The sequence below is a fragment of the Hemibagrus wyckioides genome, linkage group LG06, assembly GCF_019097595.1.
Source record: "Hemibagrus wyckioides isolate EC202008001 linkage group LG06, SWU_Hwy_1.0, whole genome shotgun sequence".
NCBI lineage: Eukaryota > Metazoa > Chordata > Actinopteri > Siluriformes > Bagridae > Hemibagrus > Hemibagrus wyckioides.
This window is the reverse complement of record NC_080715.1, coordinates 2,172,857-2,187,072: the sequence shown is the minus strand read 5'-3', so window position 1 is coordinate 2,187,072 and position 14,216 is coordinate 2,172,857. Positions and strand designations below refer to the sequence as shown.

The window sequence follows — 14,216 nt, the reverse complement described above, 5'->3', positions numbered from 1 at the left end:
CAATCACACACACACACACACACTAGGGCTGCACGATTATGACAAAAATCATAATTGTCGATTATTCCCTTGAAACTGTAATTGCGATTATTAATTACGATTATCACAATTTACATTAAATGGTGTTTTGAATAGCTTTATATCATTGCTTGAAGCAACTGTATGCCATATTTTATAACATATAAATATTTTTTATCTTGGTGACTTTTCTATCCTCTTTCTTAGAGGGTGGAATCATCAGAGAGTTTCTCCGAGACTGGACTTGAGCAAAACGGTCAATCACCATACTAGTATTTCTAGTGCTGAGAATTCCTTTATCAACAGACAGAACAGCTGAATGATGGAGTCTGGTCTGGTCCATTGTTCCCCTAAACCCTGTCTGTATTTTAACTTAAATACTGCATTAGTTGAATAATAGAAAGTCATGATGTTCAGACTGTAATGTCTTAGTGCTTTAACACTTCATATTTTATTTAGATCTGTCTTTAGGATGATTTAATTTAAGGTTTTTGTACATATTGGGTATGGAATAATATTCTAAAGGGTCCTGTATGTCAGGGGTTTTCAGAATCAGAGACAGTGGGCCTCCTTTTTAACACAACATACATTTCTTAGCTGACTTTAATCAACTGTGTTAACATTAAATATTAGAAGTTAGACTTTTATCTGAATAATAAGATTGTTGTGTTTTCTGACCGTTTTCTTTATTGCTGTCGCGGTCAAGAGCTGTAAGGTGTCTTAGTCACGTGGTGTCGTGGTGCTGCGCAGACCGACAGGTGTAGGACATTACAGTATCATGAGAGCGGTTCTAGAGCATATTCCAGCGCGCACACTCGCGGTATTTTGGCCTGTGTGTGTGTGTGTGTGTGTGTGTGTGTGTGTGTGTGTGTGTGTGTGTGCGCACAGAGAGAGATGTCGTCAAAAGTCGTTTCTTTTCGGTTCTAATTCTTGATTCTTCCCAGCAACACTTTGCAAACTATCTGATGTTTCTTTAAATGAACATGACGAGACATGCGCAGGTGGATAAATGGGGTGTCGATAAGGATAGATGGTTTTTGTTTTGCAGCTTTGAGCGATTATGTAATCATGGCATCTGTAATCGTTATCGCCATTAGAAAATCGATGAATTGTGCAGCCCTAGCACACACACACACACACACACACACACACACACAGACACACACAGGTCATGTCTGTAGTCTGGTCAGTGAGGAGGACATGTAGAACCTTCCTGTCACCACTGTCCTGTTCACTACTTCAGCCTCGTTTCATCTCCTGGAGCCTGACGGGATTTTTACTGCAGTCAAACTTGGGACTGAAATTTTCACCATTATTAAACTCTGTGAGGTTGCCAGATCCTCTCACGCTCTCTTTAGTTGCTGATGACATTAAACAGAAGAGTGACTGGTCTGAAGCAGATCTTTCAGAATCTTTATTTCATTTCTGAGAGTTTATTTAATGTTTGTCTGGGTGTGTATATTACCCACAATGCACTGGAAGTGTGTGTCGGTGTGGAACAGGGCAGCTCTGCGGTATGTGACTGACCCGAGGTGTGGGATAAACACCTAAAGACAGGAAGTCCTCCCACTGCCTGCTCTTTCCTCGGCTCCTGTGTGAACAATGTAGGAATGTTTCACGCTTATCTCAGAGCCAGAGCACAAAACAATCACACTGCGTCTCTCTGCCCCTGTGTCCAGTGTTTCACTGCGTCTCTCTGCCCCTGTGTCCAGTGTTTCACTGCGTCTCTCTGCCCCTGTGTCCAGTGTTTCACTGCGTCTCTCTGCCCCTGTGTCCAGCGTTTCACTGCGTCTCTCTGCCCCTGTGTCCAGCGTTTCACTGCGTCTCTCTGCCCCTGTGTCCAGCGTTTCACTGCGTCTCTCTGCCCCTGTGTCCAGCGTTTCACTGCGTCTCTCTGCCCCTGTGTCCAGTGTTTCACTGCGTCTCTCTGCCCCTGTGTCCAGCGTTTCACTGCGTCTCTCTGCCCGTGTCCAGTGTTTCACTGCGTCTCTCTGCCCCTGTGTCCAGTGTTTCACTGCGTCTCTCTGCCCCTGTGTCCAGTGTTTCACTGCGTCTCTCTGCCCCTGTGTCCAGTGTTTCACTGCGTCTCTCTGCCCCTGTGTCCAGCGTTTCACTGCGTCTCTCTGCCCCTGTGTCCAGCGTTTCACTGCGTCTCTCTGCCCCTGTGTCCAGCGTTTCACTGTGTCTCTCTGCCTCTGTGTCCAGTGTTTCACTGCGTCTCTCTGCCTCTGTGTCCAGTGTTTCACTGCGTCTCTCTGCCCCTGTGTCCAGTGTTTCACTGTGTCTCTCTGCCCCTGTGTCCAGTGTTTCACTGTGTCTCTGTGTCCTGTTTCACTGCGTCTCTGTGTCCAGTGTTTCACTGCGTCTCTGTGTCCAGTGTTTCACTGTGTCTCTCTGCCCCTGTGTCCAGTGTTTCACTGCGTCTCTGTGTCCTGTTTCACTGCGTCTCTGTGTCCAGTGTTTCACTGCGTCTCTGTGTCCAGTGTTTCACTGTGTCTCTCTGCCCCTGTGTCCAGTGTTTCACTGCGTCTCTGTGTCCAGTGTTTCACTGCGTCTCTGTGTCCAGTGTTTCACTGCGTCTCTGTGTCCAGTGTTTCACTGCGTCTCTGTGTCCAGTGTTTCAATGCGTCTCTGTGTCCAGTGTTTCAATGCGTCTCTGTGTCCAGTGTTTCAATGCGTCTCTGTGTCCAGTGTTTCAATGCGTCTCTGTGTCCAGTGTTTCAATGCGTCTCTGTGTCCAGTGTTTCAATGCGTCTCTGTGTCCAGTGTTTCACTGCGTCTCTGTGTCCAGTGTTTCACTGTGTCTCTCTGCCTCTGTGTCCAGTGTTTCACTGCATCTCTGTGTCCAGTGTTTCACTGCGTCTCTGTGTCCAGTGTTTCAATGCGTCTCTGTGTCCAGTGTTTCACTGTGTCTCTCTGCCTCTGTGTCCAGTGTTTCACTGCGTCTCTGTGTCCAGTGTTTCACTGCGTCTCTGTGTCCAGTGTTTCACTGCGTCTCTGTGTCCAGTGTTTCAATGCGTCTCTGTGTCCAGTGTTTCACTGTGTCTCTCTGCCTCTGTGTCCAGTGTTTCACTGCATCTCTGTGTCCAGTGTTTCACTGCGTCTCTGTGTCCAGTGTTTCAATGCGTCTCTGTGTCCAGTGTTTCACTGCGTCTCTGTGTCCAGTGTTTCACTGCGTCTCTGTGTCCAGTGTTTCAATGCGTCTCTGTGTCCAGTGTTTCACTGCGTCTCTGTGTCCAGTGTTTCACTGCGTCTCTGTGTCCAGTGTTTCACCAGCTCTGGTATCTGGTTCAGACTGTGACTGGTTGACTGTGTGTAGATGTTTAAAGTTCTCTTTTTGAACCTGACAGTAAACCTGAAACGTTTCCTTTCACAGCTCAGCTGAGGAGGAGCAGCAGGAGGCCCAGAGTAAGAAAGCGCTGAAGAAACAGCAGAAGGAAGCGGAGAAAGCAGCCAAGAAGGCTGAGAAGCAGGCCAAGCTGGTGTGTGTGTGTGTGTGTGTGGGTGTGTGGGTGTGTGTGTGTTTTTACCCTAACTGTGTGTGTGTGAGATGCCAAGGCTGGGAAACTAGGCATTGTCTACTAATTCCTGCACTTGGACTGTTTTTTGTTCCAATAAAAACGAACCTAAACTCACTGACCGCACGACCGTGTCCTTAACACTGGGGTGAGTAAAAGTCGTGACCTTGATAGGGTTCATACTAACAGGTCAGATGGACAATCAGACAAAAGTACAGACAGGCAGACAGAAGTATAGGCAGGTGAGAGGAGAGGACAGACAGATGAATAATCAAGCGAAAGTAAAGACAGACGGATGGATGACCAGACAGAAAAAAAGGCGAGCAGACAAAAGACAGACAAATTGGCGAGTCAGTGAAGGAACAGACAGACAAATGAACAGATGAAAGTGCAGGCGGACGACCAGACGGAGGTACAGACAGGCAGACGGATGACCAGACAGATGTACAGACAGGCAGACGGACAATCGGACAGAAGTACAGACAGACAGTAGACAGATAGATGGGCGAGTTGATGAAATAACAGACGGACAAACAGAAGGAAAGGCGTCAGATTGAAGGACGGTCAGACAGATGTACGTGGAAAAGGACTTTGGCTAGACAAATGGATGGAAGGAGAAACAGATGGACAAAGAGACACAAGGATGACCGAAATGGACAGACATTAAAAGCACAGACTGTTTAAAAGACAGCCAGACAGCCAGTCGGAAGGTACAGATACAGTATAGTCAAAGAGACGAGACTAACACACACACACACACAACCAGAAAACTAATCCTCACCTGACCAAGGCTAAAGTGTGTGTGTGTGTGTGTGTGTGTGTGTGTGTGTTTACAGGCAGCTGATCAGCAGACTACTGAGGAAGATGTGAGTACAACAGTCTCACACACACACACAGTTTATTTCATATTTATCATTACACTGTGATGTGTGGATGTTAACTATGAAGTGTATAATTGTGTGTGTGTGTGTGTGTGTGTGTGTGTGTGTCAGGACTTTGCACAGGATCGTTACGGTGTGTGTGTGATGATGCAGTCGCAGGAGAAATTGGGTGAGTGTTTTACTTTCAGACCACCTACAGAGCTGTCCACACCTCCTGTGTGTGTGTGTGTGTGGAGGCTCACTTCACTGTAAATGACAATAACAGGGTAATAGAGTTAAAGACCCCCCACTTGGGTAATAACAGGGTTAAAGACTCCCCACTACAGCCAGCCGTAAAGTAGAGTCACATGACCTCACTCTGTGTGTGTGTTTGTGTGTGTGTGTAAGTGAGAGAGAGAGATTGATGTGACGCATTATAGTCCTGACCGTTCTCTGTCTGTCTGTCTATCTGTCTGTCTGCCTCTCTCTCTCTCTCTCTCTCTCTCTCTCTCTCTCTCTGGGAGACAGACAGGTCTCTGGTGCGGGTGTGTGAGCTGACTCCTGATAGAGCGGGTCAGACAGTCTGGGTGCGAGCCAGGATTCACACCAGCAGAGCTAAAGGTAAGAGTGTGTGTGTGTGTGTGTGTGTGTACTTCCACACTTTCTGTCCTCAGTCTCAGAGTCTGATAGACAGAGCTCAGAGTTAATAAGTGTGTCATGTAGACAAGTATACAGAGAGACAGAGAGAGTGAGACAGAGGCAAAAGCAGACAGAAAGACAGAGACATACAGAGAGAGAGAGAGAGACAGAGACAGATGATCAGCTTCAGACAGAAAGACAAGTGCGCAGACAGATGAACATGTGCAGACAGACGGACAGACAGATGAACAGGTACAGACAGACGGACAGACAGATGAACAGGTGCACACAGACAGATGAACAGGTGCACACAGACAGATGAACAGGTGCACACAGACAGATGAACAGGTACGGACAGACAGATGAACAGGTGCACACAGACAGATGAACAGGTGCACACAGACAGATGAACAGGTGCACACAGACAGATGAACAGGTGCACACAGACAGATGAACAGGTGCACACAGACAGATGAACAGGTGCACACAGACAGATGAACAGTTGCAGGCAGGCAGACAGACAGACAGATGAACAGTTGCAGGCAGGCAGACAGACAGACAGACAGATGAACAGGTGCAGCCAATCAGACAGACAGACAGATGAACAGGTGCAGCCAATCAGACAGACAGACAGATGAACAGTTGCAGGCAGGCAGACAGACAGACAGATGAACAGTTGCAGGCAGGCAGGCAGACAGACAGACAGATGAACAGGTGCAGCCACTCAGACAGACAGATGAACAGGTGCAGCCACACAGACAGACAGATGAACAGGTGCAGCCACACAGACAGACAGATGAACAGGTGCAAACAGACACAGGGATGAACAGGTGCAAACAGACAGACAGATGAACAGGTGCAAACAGACAGACAGATGAACAGGTGCAAACAGACAGACAGATGAACAGGTGCAGACAGACAGACGGATGAACAGGTGCAAACAGACAGACAGATGAACAGGTGCAAACAGACAGACAGATGAACAGGTGCAGACAGACAGAGGGATGAACAGTTGCAGACAGACAGACAGATGAACAGATGCAGACAGACAGATGAACATTTGCAGACAGACAGACAGATGAACCGTTGCAGACAGACAGACAGATGAACCGTTGCAGACAGACAGACAGATGAACCGTTGCAGACAGACAGACAGACAGATCACAGGTTGTAGTCGTGTGTAAACCAGTAAACTGGACGGTGGTTTGACCGAAGCTGAGATCTGGAATTCCGGAGTGTGGAATATTATCTCCGTCTCGGAGTTAGTTTCCTTCCTGTAGTGCCTCCCTCTCACACCCAGCTGACCTTGTTTATATTCTGAGAGCTGAAGTCTGGCCTTGAGAGCGGAATAACCAGAACAGAGGAGCAGAACAACATCCTGATTGGGTTTTTCCTCACGGCCGAGCATCAAAGAGTCCGAGCGCCGTGTCCGATCTCAGCTAGCTGAAAAACATAAACACACTCCTCCGTTTACTCCATTAATGGCACGCTAGCCTCACGCGCGGGACAGGTTTCCGCTAAAACTCCCGGGTCGGTGGAGAAGAAACCTGCAGAAATATTTCGTTTGAAAAATGTTAAACTTAGAGTGGGCGGGGCCTAATATTCTAATGAGCACACTTCATCGACTCACTCGGGAGTTTTCAGTGGGAATAATAAAAATAAGAACTTTATTTAAAAGAACAAAAGTGTCTTAAACGCCAAAACATGCAGAAAAATCATTTATTAAAATGTAAATAATTCATGTAACATCAACACGACGTCTTTGTTTGATTTTTTTGCGTAGCATAAAAACGATCAGCTTTAGCTAACATTGAATGTTTCAGTAGATGTTGATATATGCTAAGGTAGCTAGCTATTATTAGTTAGCTACCTGTCGTGCTACCTGAGCAGCAGGAGATATTTGACATTAGTACTTAGCATGTTTAGCAAACAACTCGCTAGTGCCTTTAGTTCTTAGCTAACTTCTTAACTAACCTACATGATGTAAGTTAGCTAATGTAGTATGCAGCTAGTCAGTTTTAGTAATGAAAATGCTAGCTTGTGTCGTTAGTTTTCTGTTTAACTGTAGAGTTAGATAATTGTGTGTGTAGCTAACGGATTTTAGTTCTACAGGAATTACCAATTAGCTAGTAAAATTTAGCTAGTTAATGTTGTAACTACCTAACCAATTTCAATTTAAAAAAACTAGCTAATGTTATAAGTACCCAGCTAATTTTAGTTCATAGCAAAGCTAGCTGATGTTTAATGGATGTGTGTGTGTGTGTGTGTCTCAGGGAAGCAGTGTTTCTTGGTCCTGCGTCAGCAACAGTTTAATGTCCAGGCTCTGGTGGCCGTGGGAGAACGCGCCAGCAAGCAGATGGTGAAATTCGCCGCTAAGTAAGTAAAGAAAGCTACTTCCTGTCCTGCAGAACGCAACAATGGTGGGAAAAAAATGATAAAGCTCCCAACTTCCATTTCTATTTTCACTGAGTTTCTCTCCGAGTGGATAACGCTTCAGTGCCGGACAATAGACTCCTAATGCTCTAGAACCAAAACAAACAAACAGCCCAGCGGTCAGAGATCAGAGGGACGGAAGAGCTTTAAAAGCCTCAGAGTAATGAATTATTGCGTTTAGGGTCAGTAGAGGGACACACACACACACACACACACACACACACACTTTACATGTCTATTATTAACCGCACAATTTGAGCACGTTAATAGTTTTTTTTCCTCAAAAGCATCAATCATTCATTAATCATCAATCATTAAGCAAAAGCATTAAATTTGCAGTCATGTGACTTTCACACATTTAATGTTCATCAAAGTGTTTATAAAAATATAATAGAAAAATATTTTTATACACAAAAGACACAGATATATCATCATTAACGCTAATTATCATTATCATACAGAATAAAAAATTAAGCTGAAGAAACATCTTCAATTCTGTATTTATTGACCTTTATTGACCTTTATTTACCGGTCAGTCCACACAACATCCTTCACAGCTCATGTTCTACACTTTCAATAAATAAATAAATAAATAAAGTTGGATTTTTGGTTTAAAAAAAAAAGCCTTTAAACAGCTGCAGTTCAGACACCAGGATGGAATTTGGGTTTTAGAAAAGGTTTAAAGTACAATAGAAGTATCTACACACACACACACACACACACACACACAAACTATGTATTATATACTTTAATGTTATTTAACATTTAACTCATTTTTGCTTTAATTTTTGATCACTACGATCACTACTCACTACTGTTGAGTAGTGAATTTAAGTAAATGAAAATGTAATTTATTTATTTATTTATTTATTTATTTATTTATTTATTTATTTATTTATTTATTTATTATTTTTACTATTTGTTGTTATATTTTTAGTTTATTTATTTAATAAATGTATTATTTATTTGGTTATTTATTTATTTTTAAATTTGTTTATGTATTTATTTATTTTATTTATTTGATTGTTTTTTATTTATTTTATTTATTTATTTAATAAATGTATTATTTATTTGATTGTTTATTATTTATTTATTTTTAAATGTGTTTATTTGTTATTTATTTACTTTATTTACTATGTAAAAAAAAAAAAGCAAGATATTCCAGATTAAATGGTCAGATTGTTCTGGAGTGAGGAATATATATACTACTACTGGTTGCCATGGTGACCCTGGCATTGCTAGGTTAGATGGTCATGATGACCAGAGTAACCTGTGACACAGGGTCATGTGACCGCTCCGTGACTGGTGTTGATGGTTCCAGTGAAATCAGACGTGGTGTGTGTGTTGCCATGGTGACCCTGGTAAGTAAACGGTCGTAACCGGTGCCACAGGGTCACGTGTCTGGTCCTTGACCTTCATCTTGCTGGTGTTTTGACGGTTCCAGTGAAATCAGATGTGGTGTGTTGTCTTCCCCCCTGTATTCAGCAGAATTGCGAGTGCGTGTGGTTTTTGTTTTTCATGATAATTCACGTGATTTATAACGTGAGTGTCTCATGTTTCTCTTCTCATCTGTTTCACTTTCCTACTTCCTCCAGCCTGACCTTTGACCTCTCAGAATCTTGTAGACTCTGTGTAGTTAAACCACACTGAAAAGAGAACTGGCTTTGTCACGAACAGGAGAGAAACACTGAGGGGAATTCTGCCTCGACATGACACACACACACACACACGTAAATGAAAGTGTGTGTAATGAATAAGCCTGTGTGTGTTGCAGTTATAGGAAACTGATGTAACACACTGTTGTTATCATCATTAGTTTAACAGATAATACTTTGGGGTACTTTTTATCTGTTTCTAGTTACTTTTAACCCTTTATGTTACAGCAGCTTCAATCACGGCTCGTGACGTTTCCCAGAAACCGTAAAAACGTGTGAACTCTGACTGTTACAAAGCGCCGACACTGGAGACTTCTTCCACACGTTTTTATAATAAACATCTTACAGAAAACCTCACCACATCGACGCTTACGTGCAAAGACTCCTGAGCCGTTGCTATGGTGACGGTGAATATAAATATTTATTATAAAGTCAGAGCCGCTGTTGGAGAGGATCAACACCTTCTGACCAATCAGAATGCAGGATTCTGTGGTATGAAGTGTAGATGAAATAAAAGCTGCATGGACGGGTTTTAGAACCTGTGTGTGTGTGTGAGTGTGTACATGTGTGTGTGTGTTGCGCAGTGCCTTTGATTTGAGTAAGGTTTTGTGGTTAGCGTGGCCGTTGAAGCTTTACTGCAACTCTACTTTGAAAGTGTGAAATCAGGAGTGACGCAACCAGTGAACACACGCGCGCACACACACGCACACACACACACAGACACACAAATAGGTTCTTAGAAAAACCCTTTTGATCTAAGGTGTCAAGTACAGCTGAAGTGTTTGGAAGCAGGTTGCAGGTGTGTGAGAGGATTATTGCTAATCCAGTTTATATTGTTTAGGTGTGTTTAGATGTTTACGGTTTATCTTTTAGAAATTATTTGGGTTTTATTTTTGTCTTCATTTTTCTATCAATCTATCCTCATTAAAAGCCCCTGGCCAATCAGTCAGAGTGCAGTGGGTGGGGCTTTCTCTAGATAGATGGACTAAAAATAACAAGATGTTCCTGATTAGCCGCTCAACTCATCCAGATTAAGGAATATATATATATATATATATATATATATATATATATATATATATATATATATATATATATATATAATGTATATACACGTACACACTTCTACTGGTTGCCATGGTGACCCAGGCATCGCTTAGTAACAGAAATGTGCGTTACGTTGTCGTTCTTTATTTCAGACACATTTATTTAAATTTTTTCATTATATATATTTTATGTCCTAATGATAAGAAGAAACTCAGAGTTAAAGATTTAAGGTAGCTAGTTTTCTTAGCTCTCTTATTCAATAGGATTGCAACAGGTGTGTGTGTGTGTGTGTGTGTTACGGGTGTTTGTGTTGATATACAGCAGAAAAAAGGAAGCTAAACCTAACTGACCGTTTTATTACTTCACATTTTCTGAGTTAAACAACACACTGGGACTGTGTGTGTGTGTGTGTGTGTGTGTGTGGTGTATTGTGCGGTGAGGAAAGCGTAGCCGCTGTTATTTTTGGTCCGGAGGTCTTGAAATACCTGCAGTGTGTTGAAAGAGGCTGCAGTGAAAGTGTGTGTGTGTGGTTAGGTACACAAACCACTGCCCTGGGTGAAAAACAGGAATTGCGCAGTCATGTTAAATAAAAACAGGTAAATAAGATGGAGAGCTGAGCCTCAGTGTGTGTGCAGGGTTTCCATGGAGTGTTTCCTCACCACTGTGTCGCAACCTGAATGTCAGACTGTTGAAAACGGAGTGTGACCTTTATGAAGTGGTCAACTCTGAAAAACACTCGCTAATAGTCAGTACCTGTGTGTTTCCTGTCTCTTAACCGTGCTCTGTGTGTGTGTGTGTGTGTGTGTGAGTGTGTGTGTGAGAAAGAGAGAGAGGGCATGTGATCCAAACAAAGCCAAGGGTGCCAATATTTTTACTCCTCTTTTCTCCTGGTGTCTGTAGGGCCCTAGGTAGGGTCAGTAGTGTTCTCATTTTGCCTCTCTCTCTGACCCTCTCTCTCTCTCTCTCTCTCTCTCTCTCTTCGTCTCTCTCTCTCTCTCTCTCTTCGTCTCTCTCTCTCTCTCTCTCTCTCTCTCTCTCTTCGTCTCTGTCTCTCTCTCTCTGTCTCTCTCTCTCCCTGTCTCTCTCTCTCTGTCTCTCTCTCTCCCTCTCTGTCTCTCTCTCTCTCTCTCTCAGTATTACGAAGGAGAGTATAGTGGATGTGGAGGCGGTGGTGCAGAAAGTGGAGCAGAAGATTGAGAGTTGTTCTCAGCAGGATGTGGAGCTGCACATCCAGAGGGTAAAGCAGACACCTACAATTACAACTAACACTACGACTAACTATTAACAATACTACTAGTTACTACTAGTACTAACACCACTACTACTACTGCTTACACCACTACTACTACTAACACCACCACCACTACTAACACTACAACTAGTACTAACACCACTACTACTACTGCTTACACCACTACTACTACTAACACCACCACCACTACTACTACTACCTAATACTACTACTAACACCACCACCACTACTAACACTACAACTAGTACTAACACCACTACTACTACTGCGTACACCACTACTACTACTAACACCACCACCACTACTAACACTACAACTAGTACTAACACCACTACTACTACTAACACCACCACCACTACTACTACTACCTAATACTACTACTAACACCACCACCACTACTAACACTACAACTAGTACTAACACCACTACTACTACTGCGTACACCACCACTACTAGTACTAACACCACTACTAGTACTAACACCACTACTACTACTAGTACTAACACCACTACTAGTACTAACACCACTACTACTACTAGTACTAACACCACTACTACTACTAGTACTAACACCACTACTACTACTAGTACTAACACCACTACTAGTACTAACACCACTACTAGTACTAACACCACCACTACTACTACTGCGTACACCACTACTGCTAGTACTAACACCACTACTACTACTGCGTACACCACCACTACTAGTACTAACACCACTACTAGTACTAACACCACTACTACTACTAGTACTAACACCACTACTAGTACTAACACCACTACTACTACTAGTACTAACACCACTACTAGTACTAACACCACTACTACTACTAGTACTAACACCACTACTACTACTAGTACTAACACCACTACTAGTACTAACACCACTACTAGTACTAACACCACCACTACTACTACTGCGTACACCACTACTACTACTAGTACTAACACCACTACTACTACTAGTACTAACACCACTACTACTACTAGTACTAACACCACTACTACTACTACTGCGTACACCACTACTGCTAGTACTAACACCACTACTACTACTACTGCGTACACCACTACTGCTAGTACTAACACCACTACTACTACTAACACCACTACTACTACTAGTACTAACACCACTACTAGTACTAACACCACTACTACTACTAGTACTAACACCACTACTAGTACTAACACCACTACTACTACTAGTACTAACACCACTACTAGTACTAACACCACTACTAGTACTAACACCACTACTAGTACTAACACCACTACTACTACTAACACCACTACTACTACTACTGCGTACACCACTACTGCTAGTACTAACACCACTACTAGTACTAACACCACTACCACTACTAGTACTAACACCACTACTAGTACTAACACCACCACTACTACTGCTAGTACTAACACCACTACTAGTACTAACACCACTACTAGTACTAACACCATTACTAGTACTAACACCACTACTACTGTTAGTACTAACACCACTACTAGTACTAACACCACCACTACTACTACTGCGTACACCACTACTGCTAGTACTAACACCACTACTAGTACTAACACCACTACTAGTACTAACACCATTACTAGTACTAACACCACTACTACTGTTAGTACTAACACCACTACTAGTACTAACACCACTACTACTGCTAGTACTAACACCACTACTAGTACTAACACCACTACTAGTACCTAATACTACTACAATCACCACCATTACAGCTAGTACTTACACCACCACCACTACTAGTACTAACACCACTACTACTACTAGCTACTACTAGTACTAACACCACCACTACTAGTACTAACACCACCACTACTAGTACTAACACCACCACTACTAGTACTAAGACCACCACTACTACCTAATACTCATACTACCATCAAACTACTCCTTCTAACACTGTAACTAACACCACTAACAGTGTTACTCAGTGCTACATTACTAACACTGCTCTTACTCCAGATTCCCCTCATGGGTCAGTAAAGTCTGTCTCTCTAATACACTGTACACTGACATTATTACATTCTGTATGTCTCTCTGATATTGTCTCATTGTTTGTCTCTCTGACTGTCTCCCTGTCTCTCTGACTCGGTGTGTCTCTCTCCCAGCTGTTTGTGGTGAGTCAGGCTGAGCCTCGATTGCCTCTGCAGTTGGAGGATGCTGTGAGGCCTGAAGCAGAGGGTGAGGAGGTATGAACCCACACACACACACACACACACACACACACACACACACACACACACACCCTTTAATGAATTCTACTATTTTAATGTGATTTTATTTGTCATTATTTCAGAAGAGTGAATGTCTCTCTGTCTCGTGTTCCGTGTGTGACTGCAGATCTGTAATATTATATTTGTGGGGTTTTTATCATGTAGGAGGGCAGAGCCACAGTGAACCAGGACACCAGACTGGATAACCGTGTTATTGACCTGAGGGTGAGTACGGGGCTTTCACTCCACTTTTCTTTCTCTCTTAACCACATGGTGGTAAAAAAGATTCTTATTACATTGAACTCTAGTGAGCAGGTCACGTTGAGTCATAACGAAAGCCACAGTATGGTACACACACACACACACACACACACACACACACACACACACACACACACACACACACACACGTACATGTGCAGTGTGAAGCAGTCCCTCTCGTACAGAACGTTCAGTGTTATGTCTTATGTCTTGACACGCAGCAGATAAAAAAATAAAGTGAAAGCAGTGAAGCGTAACCACGGTGACGCACTCTTTCATGGTGCAGCTACAC

General features: G+C 43.0%; 1 protein-coding gene across 1 annotated transcript in view; it reads left to right on the top strand.

The window, feature by feature from the left end:
• The window catches only part of dars1 (aspartyl-tRNA synthetase 1), a 31,145-nt gene that overhangs the window by 1,110 nt on the left and 15,819 nt on the right, over positions 1-14,216 (top strand). Inside the window, exons 2-9 of the mRNA XM_058392703.1 lie at positions 3,395-3,500; positions 4,373-4,402; positions 4,529-4,586; positions 4,925-5,017; positions 7,309-7,411; positions 11,305-11,407; positions 13,559-13,639; positions 13,829-13,888. Of these exons, the coding sequence (XP_058248686.1) occupies positions 3,395-3,500; positions 4,373-4,402; positions 4,529-4,586; positions 4,925-5,017; positions 7,309-7,411; positions 11,305-11,407; positions 13,559-13,639; positions 13,829-13,888 (634 nt within the window). The remainder of the gene's footprint in view (positions 1-3,394; positions 3,501-4,372; positions 4,403-4,528; positions 4,587-4,924; positions 5,018-7,308; positions 7,412-11,304; positions 11,408-13,558; positions 13,640-13,828; positions 13,889-14,216) is intronic.